The following is a 26,533-nucleotide window of genomic DNA, read 5'->3' on the forward strand; positions in this document are numbered from 1 at the left end:
CCAAGCAATGCCTACTAAGTAATTTCATCATTGTTTTTTAAAAAATTAGACTGCTATATTTTTTCCAGTTTCTACATTTCTTCTTCTACGAGAATATATCTTCTAATAGAATTTCTCTTCATTCAGTGCAACTTGCTGAAAGTCCAGTTTCAGCTATCTTTCAACAATGAAAGAACCCAAGGTAACACAGTATTGACCCCTTTAAGCCACTCACAGCTCCTTCAACTTGTAATCTGCTGAAGAAAAAACCACTGTCAATAAACACAATCTCACTAACAACTGTCAGATCAATAATGCTTTTCTGTAGTAACCTTGCAAACACTCTCTACTTTACTTTGTTGAATAAGCAGGCTACGTTTTATCTTCATCAATGGCCATACCTTTAGCGTTAGTGATAAACTGAAAATAAAAAAATTGTGTTGGGAGGGACAGAAAGCTTATTCCACACGTCAATGCACTTAGCTATTAGAGTATTTTGAAGAAAATTTTTCTCCAGCTACCTAAGTTACTTGAATTAGACCGATAAATAACTTGGAGACTGCAAGGAAATCCTTCCCTTTGAAATTTACCTGCTGTAAGGTTAACAACAGACGCAGTTCCTGCAGTGATAGCATCAACCTGAGAGTGTATTTCATGTTTTGATTCATCAACCTTGTTCTGAACCCATACTCTTGATGCCTGAAGAGCAATAATAAAAACAAGAATTAAGGATTGCAGTGAGGTTCTGTAAGAGGAGATACTATGCAAATCTCTCGAACTTTCATGAACCTTTAAAAGTGAAACAGAGGACAACAACACAGCCCTTATACTGAAATGAAAGCAAGCATTTTCTTTTGCTGAATCATTCAGTACACAATTGCTATCACATTTCAACAGCTGCCCTCAAAATAAACGCAATAAACAGTGCATGCATGAAGGTTAAGCACTTGACTGACAGTCCCCCATAAACAAGTCTTTTGATCGGTCCTCCTGCCTTAACCTGGATCAAGAATGTCAAAATCATATTTTGTTCTTATTTTTCAAGTGTCCAGGAAGCAGTCACTCCCACCACAAGTATCGCTTACAGTTTGCATTTAATCATACATATGCACATGAAACAAATAGGATTCCTGACATGGTTATGCAAGGAAGCCTGCTACATCTAATCTCAGAAGACAGATCAGAGTGAGGCGGAACATTGTACATGAAATTCCTTAGGGAGCACAAAATTTTTATTTCACTTTAAAAGCTTTAGTGATACCACTTTAGATCCAGGGACAATGACTAAACTGATCTGTAAACACCCCAAAGCATCAAGATTCACTTCTGTAAGGGGTTAGAAAAACTCACCATGTCCTGCCCCAGAGGTGGTAGGTTATCAACTTCACTGAGGTCAGCTTGTGCTTGCTGAACAGCATGCATACTGGTATTAATAGTCCCCATCAAGGCCTGCTGAGCCGAGGTCTGAAAGGCAAAGGAAGGAAATGGCTGCATCCTATGTTCCAAATAGCACTTCAAGCAGATGTTACAGATGCATGAAGAGACAGGACTACAACCCAACAATCAGACCAGGCCATTTCAGATAGCTAGCTTTTTCCTGTTACAACAGAGAAAGCAAAGCTCTCTATAACACTCCTCTCAGTACTGTTTCTGCCTATGCCATTTTATACTCCTCTGTACTTGCACGTGTTTGTAAAATGCTGAACTTTCTCAGATGAAATAAAGGCCAACAGACACACAAAAATACCAAGCTGTCTTACTGACTTGCATTCTAGCAACATGAAAACTGAATTTGCTTCTAGGATATCATTATTGATTTCACGGGACAGCCTACCAATGTAATCAAGGACAATTCTAAAACTAATTTGCCATCAATATGCATAAGCTAACAGAAAACCGAAGAGTTTTAGGCAGAGCAGGATGGCTATCTGTGGCAAGGTTTTGGCTGTGTATATCAAAATGTGATACCTTAAATATTTCAGGGGTGCTTAAAAGTTACATTCAGTAGGACAGCTAGGAAGCCACACTCTATATTCTCCTCCTGCTCTTAGTAATATGTGTAACACGATATTTCTGACTACTTGCAACACAGACAGCTTCAAATGCAAAAAAAAAAAAGTTTCAAAAACAAAACAATGCGGCTCCTCACAAGTGGGGGCATATGTCCTCTGTGCATCTGACCAATTGTGACTTGTTGCTGGGGAGAAGGCATGATACCAATGTTGAAAGTCTCTGGACCACTGGACCCTGAACGCATAACAGCTGGTAGTGCCACGGAGCCGTGCTCCACCTTCCCTGTTCGGTTAAACTGCTGCTGCAAGATGGTAGATCTGAAAAACAAACAAAAACACAAAAAAGAAAAAAGAAAAATCCAACACAGAGAGAATTAGTTAGCTCCTGCAAATCAAGTCATGCCAGATGTCCTTCCTTTAGGATTTTAAATTGCATTTCACAACATTTGGAGAAGCTGGAAAACTCTACAGTTGTCTTTTCTAACCATTTTCAAGCATATTAGAAAAAAATCAGTCTGGGGCTGTTGGCTGATAAAATATTGATAGCACCAATAAGCAAACATAAGGCAATGCGCTGTTTTAGTATACGTGGTAGAAAGGCATCACCCCTGTAAGATGCGTGACAGACAGAACCAGAATGAGGTTTAAGGTGTAACAACTGCTTTGTTTCAATTGTATCATAGGCTGATGAACAGAAAACAGGAGCATGAAGCCTGTGGAGATGCCTTTTGCAAACAATCTCTAGATTTGGGATAAAAGCTACCATTCTTTCTTGCCTCTTTACACGCATGCACACACAGTACTTGCTAATAATCTAGCAGCCCATCAGAAAATGGACTAGGAGGCAGGATACTTTCAAGAATAATAAAAGTTACTGTCATCCATGGACACGAACCACTTTGCCAGATATACTGCTCATATTTAAATATAGTTCAAGCTTTAACAGCTACAAGCATTGACAGGAATTTTGGCTTTAACAACAAGAATCTGCTGAAGAAAAAAAGTATATTCAATTGTGAAAAATCTTGTATTCATCTATTACAAGTTTTGGGCTTCTTGCACAGCACTTCGCTAACAGTATATTCTGGAAGTGATTTTGAAAGGGCAATGTCAAAAGAAAGCACATCTGAACACGTGTGAGCCGTCAAATGTTGAAATTTCACATAAGGCCACATTAAATATGTAACGAGTCCATCTCCTATAAACTGTATGTTTAACAAGAAATCAAACAGACTTTTCACATACACACTGCTGACTCCGCCATCCTGAGAGTTCCAAGAGGAGACTTGAGCGGTATATAACAGCTTATAACATCACGAACCTATTTCTATTCTCTCACTGCATGGAAAAACTTAATGTTCCTTTTCAAGAGTATGGCCTGCTCTACAGTTCTGCTTTTTGTTATATTCAGTTACTTTCCTATCAGAACCATAGACTGACCTACTAGTACAAAACCTTACCTTTACTGTCACCACACATCTGATTGGTTGGTTTAAATTGGTTTGGTAAAATAAGCCAGCTCTGTTCATGACACAGTGTAGAATTAAACTGACAGGAGTCAAATTTACTGGAAACCATGGACCTAGCAGACAAAAGCAACTGAAACCTTGTAAATCCTAGGTGTTTGCATGAAGATCAAAAATCTAACATGACATTTTCAGCTCTGCATCATTACTGCCCCCCAGCATTTTACTGAATTACAGCCTGAGTTCTTTTGTTCAACAGTCACATTACCACAAACTGGTACAACCGCTGGTTGCCTTAACCAACAATTTTAACACAAATACCTGCTATTCAATCCTCAAATGAAGCTAGGAGCCTGCTTAATTGCCTGGGAATAGTACTTCCTTCTATTGAAATACCCTGTAGGAAATTATTCTTTAACAGTAATAACTACACTATTTCATTTGAAAAAACTGCCACAGCTAAAAGGTGTCACTTTTAAATAACGAACATTTCCTCCTGTTGTATACACTCACTTCTTAGGTGAAACAGATTCTTCCAACATGGTTGACTCCTCATCACCTTCAAGCCCAAATCTATCTTTACTTTGCTTCTGGAGGGGAAAGGGGAAAAAGAAAAAAAAAAAGTTAAACAACATGTGTCACTTTTTGCTTTCTCTCCACTATTTCCTCACGATTTATCAAAAACCTAGTCAAATCATTTGCAGAGTCTTGTCTAATGCCAAACAGCATGCTTTTTGGTAGTGTGTGAAAATACAACCTCCACCTCAGAAGAGGTGCCCTTCAGCATCTAACAAATGAGGTTCTAAGCCCTGGCAGATTAAGTGCACAAAGGAAAAAAGCCTACTGGTGCCTTTTTGAACAAAGTGGTATAAAGAAAGTGCTGAGATACTGTCTTTTCTCACAGGAGAAAAAAAAAATGTTCTAAGGACCGAGTGATATGGAACAACAGCAAATCCCAGCACACACAAGACATATACCATCCCCTTTCCCATCCTCTTCTAACTCAGGAACAGAGTTGTGGTCAACTTCTCCACATCCAAGTGATGAGTGATGTTCCTCAGAAGTCAGCTGGGACTGGTGCTGTTTCACATCTTTGTCAGTGACATGGATGTTGGGATTGAGTGCACCCTCAGCAAGTTTCCCAACAACACCAAGCTATGTGGTGGCAGTCAGCATGCTGGAGGGGAGGGATGCCATCCAGAGGAACTGGGACAGGCTGGAGAGGTGGGCCCGTGCAAACCTCATGAAGTTCAACAAGGCCAGCTACAAGGTCCTGCACCTGGGTCACAGCAATCCAACGCACAAATACAGACTGGGTGGAGAATGGATTAAGAGCAGCCCTGAGGAGAAGGACTTGGGGGTACTGGTGGATGAGAAGCTCAATGTGAGCTGACAATGTGCGCTTGCAGCCCAGAAGGCCAACCATATCCTGGACTTCATCAAAAGCAGCATGGCCAGCAGGGCGAGGGAGGAGATTCTCCCCCTCTACTCCACTCTTGTGAGACCCCACCTGGAGTACCGCATCCAGCTCTGGAGCCCTCGGTACAGGAAAGACATGGACCTGTCAGAGCGAGTCCAGAGGAGAGCCACCAAGATGATCAGAGGGCTGGAGCACCTCTGCTATGAAGAAAGGCTGACAGAGTTGTGGTGGTTCAGCCTGGAGAAAAGAAGGCTCTGAGGAGACCTTATAGCCCCTTCCAGTAACTAAAGGGGCCTACAGGAAAGGTGGGGAGGGACTCTTTTTCAGGGACTGTAGTGATAGGACAATGGGGAACAGTTTTAAACTGAAAGAGGGTAGATTTAGATTAGATATTAGGAAGAAATTCTTTACTCTGAGGGTGGTGAGTCACTGGAACAGGTTAACCCAGAGAGGTTGTGGATGCTTCATCCTGAAAGTGTTCAAGGTCAGGTTGGATGGTGCTTTGAGCAACCTGGTCTAGTGGAAGGGGTTGGAACTGGATGATCTTTAAGGTCCCTTCCAACCCAAACCATTCTATGATCTACATTTTCGCCAGGAACTTTTATTGAGGCTCATGTTTTTTGCTCTGAAACTAGAGCTCAGATACAAGTCACATTTAGCATCCTGAAGTGTTACTGTACTGTGCTACCTACCACTACGAAATACATGTCCATAGGAAAGACAATGAATTGAATACTGTATGCAAGCTATTTTACCACAGTTACTTCAAACTTCTCGACAGTATTCACATCTGACTTTTTGAGGCAGTTTTTTATAGTTATATAAGGGAGGTAAATACAGGGGAATAAGGAAACCACTAGAAACAACAGGAAACTACCATACGTCATAAAAGTATTGCCTTGTAAAAACAGTCAATTTCTACTTGTGACCAAATGCAAAGATACTGTCTGCTTTCCACCTTGTTGATTTGTAGTCTGAAAAGACATATATATATAAAAATAGAGAAACACCCACTATGACCGTGGGTACATTTAATGGGAAGTCCTCATGCACATCAATATCCCCCTCCCCCTCTCTTCAAAGAAGTTCTTACTACTACAGTTTGAGTTAATGTATGAACTGAAACTGCTTATGTTTAGCCAAGATCGTGCCTTACTTCCATATTAATGTGAAGTAAAATAAGGTATCTAAATTAAAAAAAAATGTACAAGTTGCTCTAGCTTAGGGTTCCCTGTCAACCTACCACTAAAATTGCAAGACAAGAGGTGTTGGGGGGTGGGGAATGTTCCACCAATAATACTTCAGCAGAAAAAAATCCCCCACCAATCCACATCAGAGCAAATAAGTAGGAACAGTCCAAAAAAGAGCAAGAATTAACATTATGCAACTGAGAGTGATAAACCACACTTTGAGACATGCACCACAGAGATAACTTGGGCTCGACAATTGAAAACTGCATGCTTCTCATATGCATCATGAAGCATAATGGGTGTTCATTCCTTAACCTGTTCCTAATTCATTCATTTTCAAACTGGCTGTGTCAACAGATTGTAAAGAAGAAATCAAAGGGAGTGGAAATACGCACATCTGTATTCTATCAAGACAAAGGCTGCTTTAGTTTGGCATTAGAGAGCAAAGCTACTTTTGAAGATTAAGAGTTTTAAGTTTTAAACCATCAACAGAAACCTCCAGTTTACTTAAGATTTATTAAACCTGAGACTGACAGCCTCAGAGAAAAAGGCATGTGTTGTGATGAATTCTGGCAATACTCCTCAACCTCTGACTTCATAACATTTGATGTTACATCCGACAATGTTCTCATGAACAGAGGCAGTTAATTCTCCTGAGCTGCTTAGCTTTCTGTCATTTTTTTTTTTACTATTAAAATCTATTAAAGCAAATAATGATGTAGTTTGGTTGAGCCTCAATAAAGAAAAAATTTGACAAGGAGCAATCGATGCTATTTGAAACACCTCACTTTCCTATACAACATGCTTAGAGTATGACCATTCAGCTCCATGTTTGTTAGCAAAACTGGTTTTTACTATTGCGTTTATTTACTTGTGAATATTTTGAATGCTGGAGATAGGTATCAGCCTCTCTTCTCTCCTACCAGGCATGCTCAATAAAACCAAGTTTCAAGATGGTCCAGCCTCTTCACACACACAGATTTTATCCCTCTCTCTGCATAACTCACATGTAATTCTTCGCTTTACTGATCACAATATTTTTAAAGCAATATAATGCTTTTTGGAGGTTTGGTTTTGTGTTTTTTGGGGGGTTTTGTTTTAGTTGTTTTTTTTTTTTAAGCTTTGCCAAAAACTTTCCCCGTTTTGATGCATTACATTCAAGAGCTACTGGACAGCTACTGTGGCAGTCCTTAATGTAGTTTTAAATGCTGCTCCCATGGGATCATTTCTTCCAACCTGATCCACCACTTTGGTTCATAGCTTAAAATCCATAGTTGAAGCTTTAAGCTCTTCTCTGGACACACTCATCGCCAGCAGTTCACCTTCCAGACAGAAAAAAACAAAGCCCAAGCGTGGTGTACTCAGCCTGACCCATACTACCCCTATAGTTAACAGCCTTGATATTTTACAGAAGCACTCACTTAAGTCAAAAAGAAAGAGCTTATATTACTTAAAGGTAAAAATAAATAACATCAAAACATAAGATACAACACTGACTTCATGAGAGAAAGAAAACTGCAACTTCAAGACATTTGAGCTTTTGCCCTGCTCTACAGTGATTTTCACTGTTTTTACTACATATCATCTTAATACTATACCTTCTTTAGGATGATATCAATGTAACCTGCAATTAATTGAGAGATCTGTTCTCCTTCAGTGGTCTGTACTGAGTAATAGCTTTCCTGATATTCACCAAAATCCTGAAAGAAAAGGGAAAAAAAAAAAAACCTTTGAAAATAGAAAGTAACAAGTGAAGAAAAAGTAGCAAATATGAGTGAGAGAATTCAAATTTTAAAATTGTTTGCATAGACATTTTATTGTATGCAACAGTAGATGAAACTGCTCCAAGATTCTAAACCAGTCTGTCCATAAGGGGTGAGGGAGGAGACGGGAAGGATGCTTCCTATTGCAGCTTAGTAACAGATGTTTCACAAATGGAAATGCCAGAGGACCAAGAGATACTTAGCCCGACTTTATCAGACTCAGTCACTGAAGGATGGAGAAAAGTCTTTAGAATTTTATTCTAAAGCATAATCACCCATGCAATTGGAAGTTACTTCCATGTGGTTAGTGAATGTCATTTTCTAGCCACTGCCTCTCGCTCTTTAAACAACCTTTTCATACCCAAAATACTCTTGTTGTAGTGGTCTCTTATGGACCAAAGCATTAAAAAACCATCACATTTATGCAAGTTCTTGAAATCCATAGTTATCAAATGTATTAATGAACCATCTAGCTTTGGTTACATTCATATCTTGCAAGTCAAAGTGCATTTTGAATGGCAAGCACCGTAAGAGTTTAAGCAGGTGTGAATAATGATGTTTTCTTAACTGTTTTAGTGGTTACGCACAGAATATATTTAAATAGTGGTTTTTTTCAAAAGAATTTAACAGCGCTTTTGGGGAACCGGTCTGTCTAGAAACATCAAAATACAGATTGACCCTAGACACCAATATGGGCCAGTTTATTAGTTTAGGATTCAGTGACTCTATATAATGCTAGAAAATTACAGACAGAACAAGTTACATTGAAGAAACTTTTCCAAGTCCATTGCTCCTTGCCACATAGATCCCTCTTCTTCTGAATATATGCAAAAAGATTACCAGAGTGAAACTTTTAGGTGAGGCAGCCCAGCGTTTTACAGTTGTCAGTGGCCATTCCTGCAACACTTCCTTGGTCTTCTCATCCACACGCATCACTGAATCTTTGGTTACACCCAGCAAACGAGGAACCAGCTTGTTTTTGCCTTTCATTTTTTCCTACAAAGTGTGAAAGGTTGTTTTTCATTCAAATGGAGCTACATTGTGTTAACAAATCCCCACTGAATTAGCAGCTTGTTCTAAACGTCCATGCTTGTTAGTCTTAATATTTTAGTTACTCAAAACTGTACACCATAACTTCAGTATAATTTCTAATACACAACTTAGCTCAACAGCTCTGTTAGACTCCTTTCACCTGTAATGGTGCCTAAGAGGACATTTTCCCTTAAAGGATGCAAGGCAACACAAATCTTTCAAAGTATTAATAGTATTACCCTCTGCACTGCTTCACTAGAATTTGTGCATGACATGCAGTACTTTAGGAAAAGGCAATCTATCAATATCCAGCTACCAACAAAGATTCTGTGGTGTAACTGTGGGAACCTAGGAGTGAAAACATTTGCCTAAGTGTAGCCTCCTTTCCATTCTATGTCAGTGATTACTGAATACTCATGCACTAATACTTCAGTCCCGTTTTCACAGCAGAACATCAGTATCTTGGTACCAAATCGTTTCAACAGCCTTAAGACCATGACCTGTTTGACTGTAAGGACTAAGAGAAATTAAGCATGCAGCCAATGAACTTGCTCTTCAGATGCAACTTCTTTTTTCAGCATGCAACTCACATTATCATTAAACTTCTAAACAGGAACAATTTAAGAGTTCTTTGTGAATGTTTTTCTGAAGACAGTACTTCATTGGTAATCAGAAGAAAAAAAGAAGAAACGCCAATTTGAAGAAATTAAATCATGACAGACTCAACTTTCTGGAAGCAGTATGACAAGGATGTAAGTGGAAATTATAATTCTGTCCCACATAGTAATTTAAACTTTCTTCCAAATGCTGCTTTCAGAAAGAAGGCTGAAAGAACACCTTTGATCTTCACTTAGTGCAGAATCTGAGGTAATACATAACCAACCATTGAGTAAGGTCAGCAAGATCTACATTACCTTAACAAGAAAAAATGACACTCCATAGGTCCGCAGGGAACGGGCTAGCTTCACATACTTCACTTTGGCTTCTATTTCAGTCATCTCACCACAGTTTTTGTGCTCCTGTAATGACAGTTCAGTATCACTTAGGCAGAAACTAGGCTTTCTGGAAACACACACACACAAAAGGTATAGCTTTTATCTGTTTAAGGATACTTAGTTAATAATCATTACAACTAGAATATTTGAAAAAATACTGGCTAGAAATGTTAGCAAGACTGTATCCCATAATTCCTCACATCAGAGAACAAAAACAACCTGTGCAAATGGAACACTCCTCTTTCACCATCATCCATTCTATCTGTGCCTCAGATCAAGCACATTTAAATCACTTCTGAAACAGTTTAAAATTCGAGGTATTGGTGCTATTTGGCACCATGAGGTTTCACACAATTAATGCCTCTTTTCTCAGCTTTTTAAAATCATTTAAAAGTCCCATCACCCATATGTTTTTTCCAGCAAAAGCATATTTATTCCTGCTTTGTGCCCCAAACTTCTGATTCATGAAAGCCTCATGCCTTGTAATTGACCCTTTCTCATCTCTTGTAGGTATTTCCGAAGGGCTTTTTTTGCCAATTGCACTGTTATCCACAATTTTTCTCCCATCACGTGAAAAGAATTCTAAAGGTGAAGAAGCAACAATCATTTTTCTAAATAGTTCATCCTGGAATATCATCTAGGTGTATCTTGTAGCTCAATTTCTATTTATTATTTAAACAATTTACTCATTACTAAACTCTATTACCTGTAAGTAATGACAACTACTAATATTACCTATTCAAACTTCATCTCAGCATCTGCTCTCTTACACCAGACCGTTTTGCTGAAAATCCTATCCCAATGTCCTGCTCTTTAAATACTGTTTGTGGGATTCCGTATCGCACCGCATCTTCCCCTCACATTCTTCTGAACTGCTGGTTGCCACCTCTTTCATGCTGACTAACGGCAGCAGGGGGAGCACCAAGAACGTGGGAAACACTTTCCTACTCCAGTTTAAGTTACCATCTTGACAATGTTCCACGGAGGAGCACTGGGAGGAGCAACTGCAACTCCAAAACCCCTTCTGCATCCCAAGGACACAGACCAATCATATCTGTCAAGTTCAGCACAGAGAACCAGATCCCAATAGAGCAAGGAGCCCAAATGTAGTCACTGCAGGTGGACTATTTGGCAAAGATCACCTGCCAAACTCAAGAATTTTGAGAACTCAGGAAAATGGCTGATTTTTTTCAAAAAGACAGCTTGCTTATTCTACCTTGCTGTTGTATCTTTGCCCAGCATCAGTGCCCTCACTGATGAACTTCTTGTCCATGCACTGAAGTATGTAATGACCGAAACTACTCACAGATCATATCTGACATGAGCAAAAATCACACACTATGAAGAGCATGATAGTGATACTCAGAAGTGAATGAATCTTCTTTTGCTTGAACTGCAACATCACTGCCACCAGCTAAAGGCATACAGAAAAGCGTTAGACATCCTCGTCTATGAGAAAGTACTACAAGCTCCAGGTGGAACAGACGTACCGAGTTACAGAATTCCTAGACTGGGAGTGTAACAGACATAGGAAAGCATGCAATCTGTTCATGCTCTTCAACTTGTCTCCCAAGTGGAGATCACAGATCACTGGTATGTCCTTCCAGAAACTATCTGACTTTATTTCAGCTGTTGACCTCAGAATTTTTCAATTTATATTGTCTTGCCAAACTTACATTTCTGTAGGCACAGATATTTAGTGCATCCACAGCACTCAAACTCTGAGAGCACTTCCAACCATATAAGTAAATTTTTACTCAACTGCTTGAGTCTTTTAGAACTGTGTGATTCCCAGACACATCACTGAACTCAAGCATTAGCCAGCACAACTCTGTATTACTTGAAGCTCAAGCTTGAATAATAAAGGCATGAAATTAAAACTAGTTTTCCTATATGTGCTTCTATTTTAGTACAAATACACATCCTAACATTTCAATGGAACTGAGAAAAAAGTCTCAAGAATACGGAGCATTCACTCTCGGCCCTTCAAAGTACAGTGAATAATCATCAGTGAAGAAAAAAGGATCAGGACAATAAATCTGCTGAATAAAGAAAACAGAATCTGTCAGTTTCTTTACACTTGATTTTCTGATAGTTATCGAATTCATTATATACAGAGTATACACCTGTGAAAGCTTGTATTTATCTTATAAAGAAAGTGAAACTATAGTAGGTTTTTCAGCCTCCCAATTACCTGAAATATTCTCTTTTCAGCCCCTCTTTGTTTGGTATATTCTTTAGGCAGGAATTCTTTTAGGCTAGAAAAAAACACAACAACAAACAACAATTTCATAGTTAATGGTGCCCTCTTGACGAGGGATGCTTTTCATGCTCCTTTATTGGCATTAAGTCCCCCAAGCTTCCCAAAATGGGCATAAAATACCTATACAATGAAGCAAAACTCTGGCTGAGTAGGATGAGAGCAAGAGGGTAACTTGTGTAAGAAAAACACTTTAGTTACATCCCCATGTACCTCTTCATGTTTTGAAAAGTCATCAAAAGTAAATAATAGCTGGGACACTTTCCACTCTTAAACTATATGGTGTGTCTCATCAAAGGGGTTCACATCTAAATCCAAATATAGTCATTTTAATCTGGGGGAAGAAGGGGACATCAAAGCTTGAGCCAGCTCTGTGTCTGAGTTCAGACACTGCTATTACTTTGATTTACTGACATGCAGGACCAAGTTATTCCTTTGTGTCTTCCAAGAAATGTTAGAACACTAATATTTTACTGAAAAACTGCAAAGCCATTTAAGTGGACACTTAATACCAGTCACTACCTCAAAAACAACGTTATAAATAACCACTCCTAATTTCTGTAGCACTCAGATACTAAGGGTCTCAGAATACAAAGTAAACTAAGCAAGTTCAGCCTCCATGAAGGATTTTAGTCAGAAAGAATCTTTAAACACCACACCTGTACCTCCCTGCTGTATAATAAAATAAACCCTTTATCTCAGCCAAGCATCACCCCAACTTGAAGACAGATCAACATCACGCTTTAACATACATCAGTTCTTTTCCGGATTGCACCTTCCCATCTGGAACGCTCTACTCTGATAAAACCATGTCATATATTTAGCAATCCATTTTCAGCCTGAAGAAACTTCTACAGTTCAAAAAAAACTGGTATCTAAGGACACCTCCCGCCCCCCAGCTCTGAGCCATTAAAAAAATCACAGGAAAAGTATGACTGGAGAATCTCCTCCTCATTTTGATTATTCTGTAAGCAAGCACACTATGAACACAGAAAGCTAGAAATACCTAATATCATGGAAAATTACAAGTTTTGAGAAGGATGGATTTATGGATTTTTTTAAACAAGATTGGCAAAAAATTTACTCGACTGTTCAGTGAGGTTTTTTGGTTTTGGGGGCAATGAGGGGGTTTGATTTTTTTTGTTTGTTTTTTTTTTTGTAGTTTGCTTTTATTTTTAAACACAAAAGCCTGCCACTGCAGACAAACAAAATATAAGACTAAATCGGGATTCTGCGCTTTCCTCAAAAATACTATTCAGTAATGAGATAATTCATTCTGTTCTTTCCATAAAGCTCTAGCAATATAAATCAAAGTAAGAACAACTGTCCCTGTTAATCTTTCTTCCAATGCTCCAGTAGTTACATCTCACTAATCATGAAATCTCTTCTCAGGAATTATTTCCAGCGACACATCACTGGGTGGGGAAGACTGGAGAGCCTAATTAATTTAGAAGATAAGGACTGAATATGGCTTATTATCCTAAAAAGCTGGTGCCTTCACTGTGAAACAATGCGTGCTTTTATACAGAATTTCATAGGTTCAAACCACTTTGGTTAAATTCACTTCCAAAGCAAATGCAAAAAAAACCAAACCAAACCAATAAAAAAACCCCTGAGTTAAACCCAGTTTAATTCTGGAAATGGATTTATATAGAAAGATTATAGTTATTAATGCTCTTCCAATTCTCATCTTTTATTAACTAGAGTTAATTTTCTTAGCTGTCCACATGTAGATAAACTATCAAGACCATTGCATTTTTAATCATGTCTACTTATTTTGTTAACTAATATGCAATTTATGAAGACATTGCTAAGCAAACATTATTTGGAGTTTAAGCAGCAAGAGTTAAGAAAACAACTTTGCGCTTTGTCCACTAAGCACCTTGGTATACTCTTGCACATGTAGATTGAACGCTTTTTCCTTGTATCACCTTCCGTTATTTTTCAATCAATAGACAAGTAATCACCTTAACTGAAAGGATGAAATGGTAGTGTAAACAGGCTGAAGTTATTTTAATGCTACCTATAATCAAGATATTTTCTTTATGATGCAACAAACAACAATTTCACTTTATTTCGCAGCTTGTTTAACGGAGTTAGCAAAAACACCTGGAATATATCAGTTAGCCACCTTTCATCTCTTTAATTACACATTATTACAATCCACAATTAATTCCGTTAAAAAAAAAAAATCTAACAGCAATCTAACAGCGTTTATTTAACTTCATTTACTGTGAGTTTGTTCCTACAGCTCTTAAAAAAAAATTATACGAGTGCCAACATATTGATTAGCATAAAGGCATATCTAGTGCTCTTGAAAAAAAACCCAGTTTAACACAGTAAAACTGGTTAGATTAAAGAATTTATCTTATTGGTCACCAAGCATGCTCGGCAATGAAAAACAGGTGGGTAGTTTTAGCTGCTCCTTTCCTACCTTCATATGAAGAGTATGGGTTCTTTATTAGCTATTCTCTCAACAAATTTAAACACAGTGTACCTCTGTAGGTGCTATGCAAAACTTCAGCTGTATGAGGAAGGGCATGAAGAGGGACTACTTGCAATTTGATAGTTTAAGAGCTTTCACAATTTACTTTGGCATGAGCTTCAAGGAAATTCCAACAACCGACAACAAAGTGTTAACAACATGCAGGCAATAATCTTCATCTGTGCCAAAAATCAATTATCAGTAACAAAAAAGATACAAAGTATCTCTGTATATAAACATATTGCAGACTTGGCAAACTGAAATAGCTGTTTGAAAATAATGCTATGAAATACTAATAGTATTCTGTTACATGATGTTTTTGTATGAGCTGACAGATTCTCTTTAAGCAAATGTGTAGCACGGTCAGGTTTCAGTAGTGAGTGAATAGACACCTCTCAAATGTATCTCCCATGTTGAGCTCCACCATACAGTTTACACAAACCAGAACTACTTTCATCCTTGAAAAGAATCAATGTTCATCCACCAAAGAGTGGGAAATAGTTGGATGAAACTTTAAAAAAGCTCAATCTTTTTCAAGAAAAATAAAACCCTAGGAAGTTTTTCCTGAAAGGACAAGAGAGGCATCTTCAGAAAAAAATAATAAATAAATAAATAAATAAAAATCAGCATTTATCTACACTATCTGTGTATATTATTCATAAGGAGTCAGAAGTGCTTGGCCTCTTTAGACTCACAAAGCAAAAGCACGAGGTTTCACACAAAGCTTGTTATGAAGGGTACGTTCAGCCAAACGCATACAAAACTAAACCATAAATGTGTATACTTGAAAGTAGAAGGCAATGACTAGGGACTTACGGTTCTGGAGCAGGGTCCTTTACAGAGAGCAAGAACAGAATTACTTCTAAATCAGAAATCCTTAATTTTATGAAACTCATTATACACCAGGACAGTGAGCGATTACACCTAGTCACCTGCAAGGCTTGATCCTAATACAGTCAAAGCCCAATTAAATGAAAATAAAACAACAGTAGAAAAAATTCCCTGCAGAAAATAACAAGGTTCTAAATTTTGGAATTCTGGTTCTAAATTATTTCCACTGGAGTAATGTTGTCTTTCTAACATACGGTTCGTTATTTACACCTTTCATTTCTACTAGGATTAAAAAAAAAAAAAAAAAAAAAAAAGATAATGCACTTAGTATGCATGATGACTTTACTCTGTGATGGACTTCAAGCTATCTAGCATTGCATACAAAGTAGAGATATGATCCAGCCAGCAGTTTCAGTCTACCATAAAACACAGTTACTATATGGGAGCTCAAAAAGAAAAAAAATAAAATATCTTTACACTGTAAAGACCAAGTAGAACACCTAAAAAACTTACAAAAATTTAAGCAACTGAACTCTACACAGCAGTTTGCAAAAACTGCTAGTTAAATTTTGGGGGAATTATTGCTTTAAAAATTAAAACCAACTGTTGCTGGGAACACTTAACTCTTGAAATAATTACCATGACACAACTTTAGCTTGTCATGAGGTAATACCCTAATGGTTTTCTGTAGGAATACTCGAGTGAGTGAACGGAGAAGGGAAGAATAAATAGACAATGGACAAATCCCAGAATATGACTGTTGTGTTACTGGTCACAATTCCAGGGAATAAGAACCAGGACTACAGCAAAGCTATTACACCGGATCCCCATAATTCTTAGAGACATCAGTAGCTCTATTAGGAAAGTTTCATGGGCCAATCAGTAGCAGCCACACAGTACAAAGAAAAGCTGATTATTAACTGGAACTGAAGGATGTTTGTTCACATGGTTTGTTTGCACAACTGAACTGCTACTTCAGGAAAATCTTTAAGAAGTGAAGTGTTTCAAACAACCAGTGTTGCAGCATTGCATGTTCCAAAGCAAGCCACCAGTTAAAAGTGATTCCCTGAGATACAGTAAACCCCAGTGTCAGACTCACAAAGGAAATATAAGAGTCAGCACTGAGCACTTGGCCAGTGGAACAGGAGAGAAATCAAATATGCACCCATTGTTTTGCACATCCCATTAAGGTATCTATGAGCCTCATATGTAGGGCAAAGCTTGATGGACTGTAAATAGCTTTCTTTTACCTTCCTACATTCCTTTCCTCAGACTCTGGCCCTCAGTTAATTCTACTGCAGGCAAACCAATCAGAAAATCAAAATTGGTAGAAAAATAGGACATCTAAATTTCAGTCAAACTAAACTTGCCCTGCTGACAGCAGTAAAGTATCACAATAAAGGCTAAAGGATGTGTCACTTGTAATCAGGAATCCTGTCCACATCTGAAACAAAGAGCACGATTCTAGATCTCCATTCATACAACGCCATGAGGGTGAATCTCAACAACTGATGAATGCCACTAAAACGTTTGAAAAATTTAACCCCTACACACAGCAATATTAACTTCATTCAATCAAAAAGCATCTTTCCATTCATGTACTTTCCTAGCAATTTAAACATCTGTGATATATACTGATGTATGCTTAATTCACACATTCACACTAAATACAGGCAGAAGTAGATTTTCAAGGAAAACAAAATCCCAGTTCTCCCACATTACCAGGTGTTTGGGGAATCCAGCTGCATACTTAAGTGGCAACCTGGGGGGAGCTGGTGCCCTGTGCTGCTTAATAAGCCACTACCAAAGCTCCCCTTATCAGTTGGGGTTGCCCATTTGGGCAGTAAGGCTCCTTTCACAGGGAGATTGCGACAGAAAACATTCAACCTGATCACCTCTGCTTAAAGAACTACAATGCATTTAGTCTGTGACAGCTCAACACTAGTTGCACTTGAGGTCACCCAAATATAGAAGTTAGAAATGTTTACTCTAAAAATCCAGGTTTGTGTTTGTGTTCTACATGAGGTCCAAACTGGATCTGTGCTTGAAAGCCTCCAAACTCGCAGGCCTTCTCAAAGGAGACAGGATGGGAACCATTCAGAATGTCATCACGAGCCTATAGGAGGTAAGCAAAGACATGTCAGGGACATCCAAAATAACTATTACATCTGTGAAATTCCTTGAAGGCTTGAACACAGCCCAGGAATCCAGCAACACACTTTTCTGTCTGAATATCTTTTATTTTTCCATTCTGGATGTGCTTATGACTAATAGACTAAACAAAGGGCTAGATTATTTTCTGGTGAATATCTATAGAGACTTATTGAAACAATGATTGTAGCAACTTTCATAAAAAAGGAGACTTGACACCCCATTTCCTGCCGTATGTGTGTATAAAATACAACATATGTATATACACTCATGTTTAAGTACACATATATATACAGATCTATATGCGTGTGTACATACACACATGTAAAAGCTTTTATCTCACTTCCTTGTAATAGCAGGGAAAATAATCTGTATAACTAGTAAGTAAAAACCACATTACAATTATAGAAATGGCAACAGGAGAAGGTAAACAAAATTTTCCTTCCTTTTGTTTAAATTTAGTGGCCATAGAAGACGATGGAGCTTATAGCTCTGGCAATAGAAGGCTCATCTATCCATAGACAAAACAGTGACAGGGCAGTAACAACACATACTGTCATAACTAGCCTGAAAGAAATATCTAAGTGACAGGAGAACAGCTCAGTGTGATACAGTCTTCTAAAATACTTGAAAAATGTAATGCAGTCTTACAAGCAATGTCATCTTTATCTTTTCCCTCAAAATTTTAAAAATGTAATTTAGAGCGATCCCATTTGAACAAGCTGCAAGTGTGACAACTGAACATTCCATTCAACTTTCAATTTTTTTTAATTTTTTTTTTCTTTTTAAAAGTAACTTTAACAAAGAGTTTAAAATCGTGCTTTTTTTTTTTTCAGACTCCATTACAGACAATTTCTCTGGAGCCTTCAGTTAAATAGTATCTTCTGCATAAAACTCAGCTTTGTTAAGGTATGTATAGTAGCTCTAACAGTTTGGGGAACCTGCCTAGGTGGACTCCCACCATGTTACATGATATTATCCATTTTGAACAGAAAGTCTGTGTGCCTTGTGCACTCTCTGGGTTGAAGACTGGAAAAGGAGTGTAGAAGCAGCTCTCTCACTGATCAGGTGGAAGAGAAAAGCAATGAGAAGCTGAAAACTAGTTGAAAGACTGAGCTGAGACTCTCTATTACAGAGGAAGCATCACCTATAGAAAAGAATGGGGACAAGAACTAAAAAGAACAACTTAAAAGACTAAAGACATTAATGAATTTTAAGGAAACCAGGACAAGGACATGAAAGTCAATGGAGTTTTGGTTGAATGTCCATTATTGGGTTGAAAGTATTTGATTAAGGAGAATCAGCAAAGCCTCTGTACTATCACTTGTTCTTGGAGGGACAGACAAAAAAGTAAAATCAAAGCACATCCAGAACTGGAGTTCTAGAAGATGGAGTATTTCGGCAACAAAATTTTTCTTCTTAACCTACACAGGTTTCCTCAGACAAGGTAGAACCCGTCCCTCTGGACAACATACCATACCTGAACATAAAGCAAATTAAGCTGAACAGGATCTCTTGAATCGACGTTCTGGTCCGAATAGAAGAACTTCCGTCTCAACAGTAGCGTTTCATTTTCATCAACTCCTTGTTCTCTAAACGTTCGGCTGTGATCTAGCCAATTTACTGTAACAGAACCACAAACAGGCACATTGTTAAATACCCAGTGTTGCCAGTGTTAATAGCTGTTGTGAAAATCATGTGACAATTGGCATTTCCACTGGAGGAGAAAATTCCACAAAAAAATGTTGCTTTCATTTCTGTTTCTAGTCGTCAGTGTTGACGGTTGCTACAAATGAGAACTGAAGAACAGCACTGCTGAGAAACAAGAATTTACCACAGCATAAAACACCATTAATATTGTTGAAGAAACAACTATAGTGAAGTTTTAATACTAAATTTAGATTTTCAAACCTTCATTGCAAAATTACTTGAAAGTTTACCACATTTTCCCCTCAAAACCAATTGTTCTGTTTAGTTTTCTTATCCCTGAATGCAATTTTAAAACATCTTCCTCCCAGTCACAGCTAATTTTGGAAAAAATGGTTCTCATGACTCTACATATAAAACAAATCAAATACTGCCCTAGTTATTTGGCAAACTCCATTTACATTTAAAATTTATACCTTCAAAGACAAAACTACCTTTTGATGGCTTTCAGTAGGCATCAATGTTTAAATATCCAACTTTAATGAAGGGGAGAAAACGGTCATTATGGAAATGACCCTTTACACTTAAGTTACAACTCCTCTACCAAAAAAACCCCAAAAAACACTTCAAAAGATCTGCTGACTCTCATAGATAGGCGCAACAACATGTCCATTTACCTAATTTTTCAAGTACTCAGTAGCAGACAACATTATATATAAACAGATGCAAAATAAAGGTAGGGATCAACCGAGATGCACTGAAGAATCTAAAAATGCATTCCTCTATGGTTTTCTTGCACTGTACTGTGAAAAGCTATTAATCAAAGAATTATCCTGGAATACACTACTAACAATCATCATCTGTATGAAGTTTTGCCTTCAGCTTTTCCATTTTTCTTTCATCACGCAGCAATGTCCTATCTTTCTTAAGTGTTCCTGTACTCTCCTCTTTCTTCTCCTCGATGCTCTCCTGGATTAAGGAATATTCCTCATAATTCGTTATTCCTGGAATTACAAATAAATCCAGTGTTTGTAACAATAATAATTTAATACATTTTAGGATGGGTGAAATACTCTTTTACATATATTAAAACACCAATGGATAATATCAAGTATAGTAAAGATATTTCAGATGAAATGCTAAAACAGCGTATGGAGAAGGAGATCCCAAGAATAATCTACAACTTCCACATTCAAGACATCTCTACAATATCTGGCGTTAACCTTCAAATACACCATTCCATCGTATGTTGCATTTGCCACTTTCAGAAAGACATTATGATTTTTTTTATCTACAAAGAGAAGCTGCCAGTCTAAAGACATGATGGAATTTAAAAGAGCAGTAAGTTCCAGAATTGAAACATGCCATAGTAAATTTCCTTTCATGGATGCCTGCAATTGCTTCCTGAGAACTGAGTAATTTCAGCTTGCCCATGATGTGTAGAAGAAATGCGGCAGAGCAGACTGAGGAATCGGAACCATGTGAAATACATTAATTTTTTTAGAGTTTTAAAACTCATCTCTTCCTATGAATTTTACATGAAACTGTATCAAAAATCAGTTCGCAACATCTAGCATATATGCTGAGTCGCTCTCACTTCTTTGCTTTGCTTGGTTTTTTCCATTGTTCGGTAAAGCATGTTTATGTTATACGGGAAAGCAAATTAAATACTCACCTACTTGATCACATTCATGAAAGTAAGTCAAACTAGTTTTTGGTAAATTAGTTACAGGATATTAGAATCCAGCATAGAAACACTCACATAAAACTGAAATGGATTAATTTAAATTTAGCTTAATTCACTTTCCCAGTAAATTAATCTAAAGCAAATTAAGGCCACTGTAATTCTAAATGAGATTTCAACAAGGGTTTAAGATGATTTAAACTAATCCATGTTGGATGCATGTTTGTAGTTAAATATTAATTAGTTTTCCAAAATGTCTCTCTTTAGATAAATACAAAGACAGACTATAATCAATATGACACATTTTTGACCAGCTGCTCTGGATGGCTTCCATTATGTGGTTTCACAAATGACATTGCACTATGATCAACTCTTAATTGTAACAACACAGAGCCCTAAGTTTAGGTATATTTCAAGGTTAACTATATTTATCTTTTACCCCAGTGAAATTAAGTATAAATTTAGTTCTAATTCTCTACTGCATAGCAGGAAAGCATATGTAAAAGGTAGCTTATAATAAAAAAAAAAATTATAACTGTACTGTCAGATAACCGTGCCTTCAACTGCTAAATACTGAAGTTTAAGGATATAGCTAACTCTCTACCGACTTTCATAAAACCTGGAAAACAGATTTCAAAAAAGTGGTAAATATTAACTGATAACAAATTTAAATATTTTTTTAACATATGTGCCAATTTTGTGCCAGTAATACATATAACATCCTCAAAAATCAAGATACAAATACGGCAGAAAAACAAATTCTTAAGTATGTGGGTCCCAAAATCTTACCTATCCTGCTGCAAATGGTAACCAGCAATTCACCGACTGTTTTAGAATCATCCACCATGACAGTTTTCACAGAACCATCCAACATACGTATTTTCTGAGGTCTCTGTTTCTTTTTGTACTCCAGTATATCCTAGGAAGTAAACAATACTATTTCTAAATGCTTTCGGAAGCCACCACAAGCCAACCCACTAACTGGGTTTTTCTTTTGTTATAGTATAGGCAAACTTCTTCATGTAACAAACTTGAGAAGTGGCCACTTCTAGTTCTGCCAAGGTAATTTTTCAAGAACTTGTCCTAGCTGGCAAGAGCAAAACCTAGACAGGGCAGGACAGACTAAAGTACCTTTCTGCTGCAAAAACTAGTTTAGCATTTTAAAAGGATAGCAACACCTTCTCGTTGCAAGCGAGCTGGCCATAATACGAGCAAGTATGACCTCATCATCTTTAGTATAAAAGAAACCTAAACCATAATACAAAGTCACTTCCAATGTAAAGCTTATTACAAAACTTGTTCCTTCTCTTTCTGTTCATCATTCTATGAAGACACTATTGGCCACAATAGCTCACAGTCACGACCAGACGCAGGAAAAAACTAACTACTGAGGCACAGCAAGGAAGAGAATTGGGCCAATTTCAGGAACAGACTCAAGACCCTCCTACCCCTCCAAATGCTAAACATTCTCCTTGCTACTTGGGAAACAAGTTTTTTAAAAACGTGTTGACGAACAAAGCAACAGACTTGCACCATACCCCATTTCTCAGCATATAATAATCCAGCGTCCTTCCAGCCTCCAGCCATATACCTTTTCGAGGATCTTCATCTGACAAGAACAATCCATAGTCAGAGGCTGTGGAACAGAAAAGACATAGACTCATTGAAAAATATCAAATCTAATAAAGCCAACATGTTTTATTTCAAGTTTATTTACCTTCAGGGTTAAGCTTCCATTACACTTGCCTCCCATTCTTAATGAACTTGGCTAGAAGGTTTTTTACATGCTTCAGAAAATACTTCGCTTAGCAGCAGACAGCAGGGTAGATCAGGCTTTATAGAAGACTTGAACAAAAGCTTCACTAAGCAACAACATGTCACAACTACTGTGTAATTTGTATTATATTTTTAATTATTTCTCTTGAAGATGACCTTTTTTAAATGCTCACAGGTCCTGCTTTGGAATTGCCTAACCAAAGATACAAGCAGTTTGGGCTTAACCATTGTATACTATTTTAAGCAGTAGTTCTATTTTAAAAAGACATATAGTTTGCTTTGAACCCTTCACGCACCGCATTTATGCTAAACTTTGGAATCTTTTTGGTAGATGTTTCAGGTTTAGGCATTTAAAAAAAATACAAGACACTTAGAATTATATCCATAATGAAAATCTCAGGAAAAACTTGCATCTATTGCAGGCTAAATACATGCCCATTGATTCTTTCAGAATCACAAGCACATGATAAAATTCTCATTGTCACAGAAGAGCAAACCCAGGCTTAGGTTTCAAAGACTAAACTCCAGGTATACAAAATTAAGTACCATGACCATCAACTTAAGAACCACCCAAAGCATCTCTTCTTGATAAAACTTTGCAGGAAAAATTGATACAGAGTACACTTCACTATCACAAACAGTGTAGACTACTGTTCGCCAGCTGAACCTGCTCTAATTGCAGTTCTACAGTCTAAGCTAAGGGCTTTTTTCACACAGGCTGGCCAGCTGCCTGCACACAGCCTGTCACAACAGCTGAGCGCAGGGAGAGTACCTTGTTTACTTCCAGCCATGTGTTTGGACCCTCTGATTAGAAAGTCAGGTAAAAATAGCTACAATTTTTGGACAATGTTTCATTTTCAAATGCCCTGCGTAGCAAGTATTTGCACTTACGCACATTTACATCAAAAACATTGTTACTCATGCAAGTACATAAAGGAGCTAAGAATTAATAGAAGTGTAACTGGCTTACAGATACATAATTTCAAAAGAAGAATCCTTCCAAAATCGACTGAATAGGAAGCAAAACTCTTCTTGCCGACCTTAATTAAAAATTGCTTTGAACAGCCAAGTGATCCATGCATAGAGATGTTTATGACAAAAAATTCAGTACAGAAACAGTTATGTAAAATTTTAGAATTTGTGCCTATAAATAGGTCGTGACCTTTAGAAGCACAGAAAATGCCTTGCACAACTACCAAGGAAGCACAGAGTGCTCTGATACTCATTTCTGGGGGATACACCCTAGTAATGAAATAGTAGTAGCTGTGCAACTTGCATGTTAACATCACGGCCACCTTTGTGCCAGCGTGTAAGCTTGTTGAAGTGAAATGTGCGTGGCTGACAGTCATAATGCAGGACAATCAGTTTGTACTGCAAGTCTGTGAGCCTTCTGAACTAACAGGCAAACACATTTTAACAGACACAAAGAACGGGAAGGGATATGTTAGTAACCTTATTTCAGTTCATCACTCCACTTCATAAAGTTGTTTGAAGTTCATAATTGCACTGCAATCACATATAAAGGAAAAGCCCGACTGTATAATCTGAAGAGAGTTCCTAGGTTCTTCTACGAGGTTCGCAATGTTCAAGGATATTTATTACTCAAATTCTTTGAATTCAACAGCTGTTCAAAATAACTGCCTTATGAGATCAGTATGGTAAAGATGTACATTTTGCATCTGAAAAATTGAATCTGTATAACTAGACTTCCTAAGGATTCCTGCAAAGGAGAAGCATTTCTAAGTAATGGAAATATTGTGCATTGCTTGTAGGTTTTTCTAACCGTTCAGACAAGACTTTCAGAACAGTTCTAAAGGTCGAGAGCTGTGCTTAAAACTCAATAAACAATATGTTTTAAGAATTACATTACAGTGGCATTACATACAGTACAGCAACAAAAGATTCTGAAGAATCTGAATATGACAACTTTGACTACATTTAAACCACATCTTTTGTCCAAGTGAAGACATATTTCACTGTCTACATTCATTTAATTTGCTCAATAGGTACAGAGACAGTTAAATTTGACTAACATGTAGCAGTGTACTGAATACGGTATGTGTAGCATGGTGATGATTTTACCTATTAACCAGTTCCAAACATTTCCCTTTACATATTTTTGAGATATCCAGCCATTACTTTTCAATTCATGTTGTCCCTTTCTTTGCTGAGGCACAAAATAAGTTGGCCCAGATTTTCATGGAAAGCATTGCCACAGACACTGCTTTAAAAAGATGGTACCACAAAAATTGCTCTCCAAGCAGGGAAACATCATCTTCCAGGCAAACAAACAATTAATTTAAGAAGTAAAAGTTCCATAAAAAAAGTATCCCTTGTAGAAAAACCTCTGTCACAACAGAAGGAAGAAAAATCCGTATGCCCTTTGAGCCTTTCACTCCAAAGCCTTATGATTTAAATAAAAAAACAAATCCTCCAACCTGAAAGATAAATGGAGGAACAGAACAGTAAAAAAACCATGGGTCTGTGTTTATTTTCAATTCAGCCAATGAATTGACTAAGAACAAATACAGGAACTCACCTTGCCCTGTTTGAGCCTCTGGCACTCGTTCACGAATAACTCTACAGGCATCATACACTGCAGTGGATGGTTCAAACTGCATCGTCTTCACTACATTGCACTGGCGGACACATATCTTCAAGGAAAGCGCTACCATGGTATCAAGTCCCTTGCAAGTTCCTACTAAAGTATCTGAAAAAGCAGCAATGGTATTATTGCTTAGAATTTTCCATTTAATGCTTTAATACACTCAACATTCCATTTAAAAAAAAAAATAGTTCAGCAGAATTATATGTATTCAAATACAGTTCTGTGTAAAGTTTCATTAGCATCAAGCTAGAAACTATCCAAAACATAGACTTAACGTATTTTTCTTGGTATACAGGAAATTTGTTTTCCGAAAACTTGTGTAGACATACTTAAATGTTGATACTTTGTCTAAGGTATGTCAAAATGGTGCATAAGAAAACAATACACTTATTGGGCATATTGTCAACATATTTACTACTGACAGAAAATTATTTCTCTCTCACCACAACTTTTTATTAGAACATTTGGATTAGCTGGTAATTAAGAGCTTAGTATTACTACTTAAATGAAGGCAGGATTTTCTTAGTACGTAACTTCTTCTTTTCTGAATAGTCTAAGAAGTGTGCAGTACCATGTTGTGCTATTTTTCATTTCAGAAACTTCACTGAATTTGACAGTATTTGTCTACAGAAACAGGAAGCTACAGATGCTTTTTGGTTTGTTTCATTTTGTAGATAGTCCGGGTTTTGTCTCAAGTGTCTTCCCTTACTGTCGTAACACTCCAAACCACCCTTCCATCATTAGGCTTTCCACAGCCATCTCCAAGAACTCTTCAGAACTGAAGTCCTTTCTGCATAAATACAGACTCTATTAGAACCCCCAAATCCTTTCTGCATAAATTAATGTAGGTGTATTTTAAATAGGAGAGCATGAGATTTTATGAACTACTGCCACTGATGACAATTTGAGCAGGACAAATTCTAATAGTTAAACAAAAATTTAAACCCCAGTTGTCCATCTTTTCACAGCCCAGATACTCAGTACTGTTTGGAAAAATGACTTTAACGAATACAAAGGAACCACCATTTACATTCTACCGATGCACTGAGCTCAGAGATTGCATTCCCTCTCCAAGGCACAGACAACAGACAAACCATTTCTCTATGGATAACTTAGGAGTAGCTTTGGCTCTAAGATGTCATCCTCCTCCACATTTTTGTGGCAGCCCATCCATCTGCCTCTCAAAAGCAAGTCATCCTACTTCAGATTTTTTTGTATTTCCCAGACCACTCAC

General features: G+C 37.5%; 1 protein-coding gene across 2 annotated transcripts in view; it reads right to left on the minus strand.

The window, feature by feature from the left end:
• The window catches only part of TLN2 (talin 2), a 111,249-nt gene extending 85,883 nt beyond the window's left edge, over positions 1–25,366 (minus strand). For both annotated transcript variants that reach the window (XM_009886691.1, XM_009886690.1), the window contains exons 1-14: positions 25,231–25,366; positions 22,454–22,551; positions 21,705–21,834; positions 20,083–20,235; positions 19,065–19,207; positions 17,422–17,549; positions 12,052–12,115; positions 9,777–9,881; positions 8,671–8,826; positions 7,666–7,767; positions 3,971–4,047; positions 2,129–2,309; positions 1,330–1,443; positions 570–678 (exon numbers count right to left, since the gene is read on the minus strand). In XM_009886691.1, the coding sequence (XP_009884993.1) occupies positions 570–678; positions 1,330–1,443; positions 2,129–2,309; positions 3,971–4,047; positions 7,666–7,767; positions 8,671–8,826; positions 9,777–9,881; positions 12,052–12,115; positions 17,422–17,549; positions 19,065–19,207; positions 20,083–20,235; positions 21,705–21,834; positions 22,454–22,551; positions 25,231–25,366 (1,696 nt within the window). The remainder of the gene's footprint in view (positions 1–569; positions 679–1,329; positions 1,444–2,128; positions 2,310–3,970; positions 4,048–7,665; positions 7,768–8,670; positions 8,827–9,776; positions 9,882–12,051; positions 12,116–17,421; positions 17,550–19,064; positions 19,208–20,082; positions 20,236–21,704; positions 21,835–22,453; positions 22,552–25,230) is intronic.
• Between the last annotated feature and the right edge of the window lie 1,167 nt (positions 25,367–26,533).

Source organism: Charadrius vociferus, unplaced genomic scaffold, assembly GCF_000708025.1.
Source record: "Charadrius vociferus isolate BGI_N301 unplaced genomic scaffold, ASM70802v2 scaffold356, whole genome shotgun sequence".
Lineage (NCBI taxonomy): Eukaryota > Metazoa > Chordata > Aves > Charadriiformes > Charadriidae > Charadrius > Charadrius vociferus.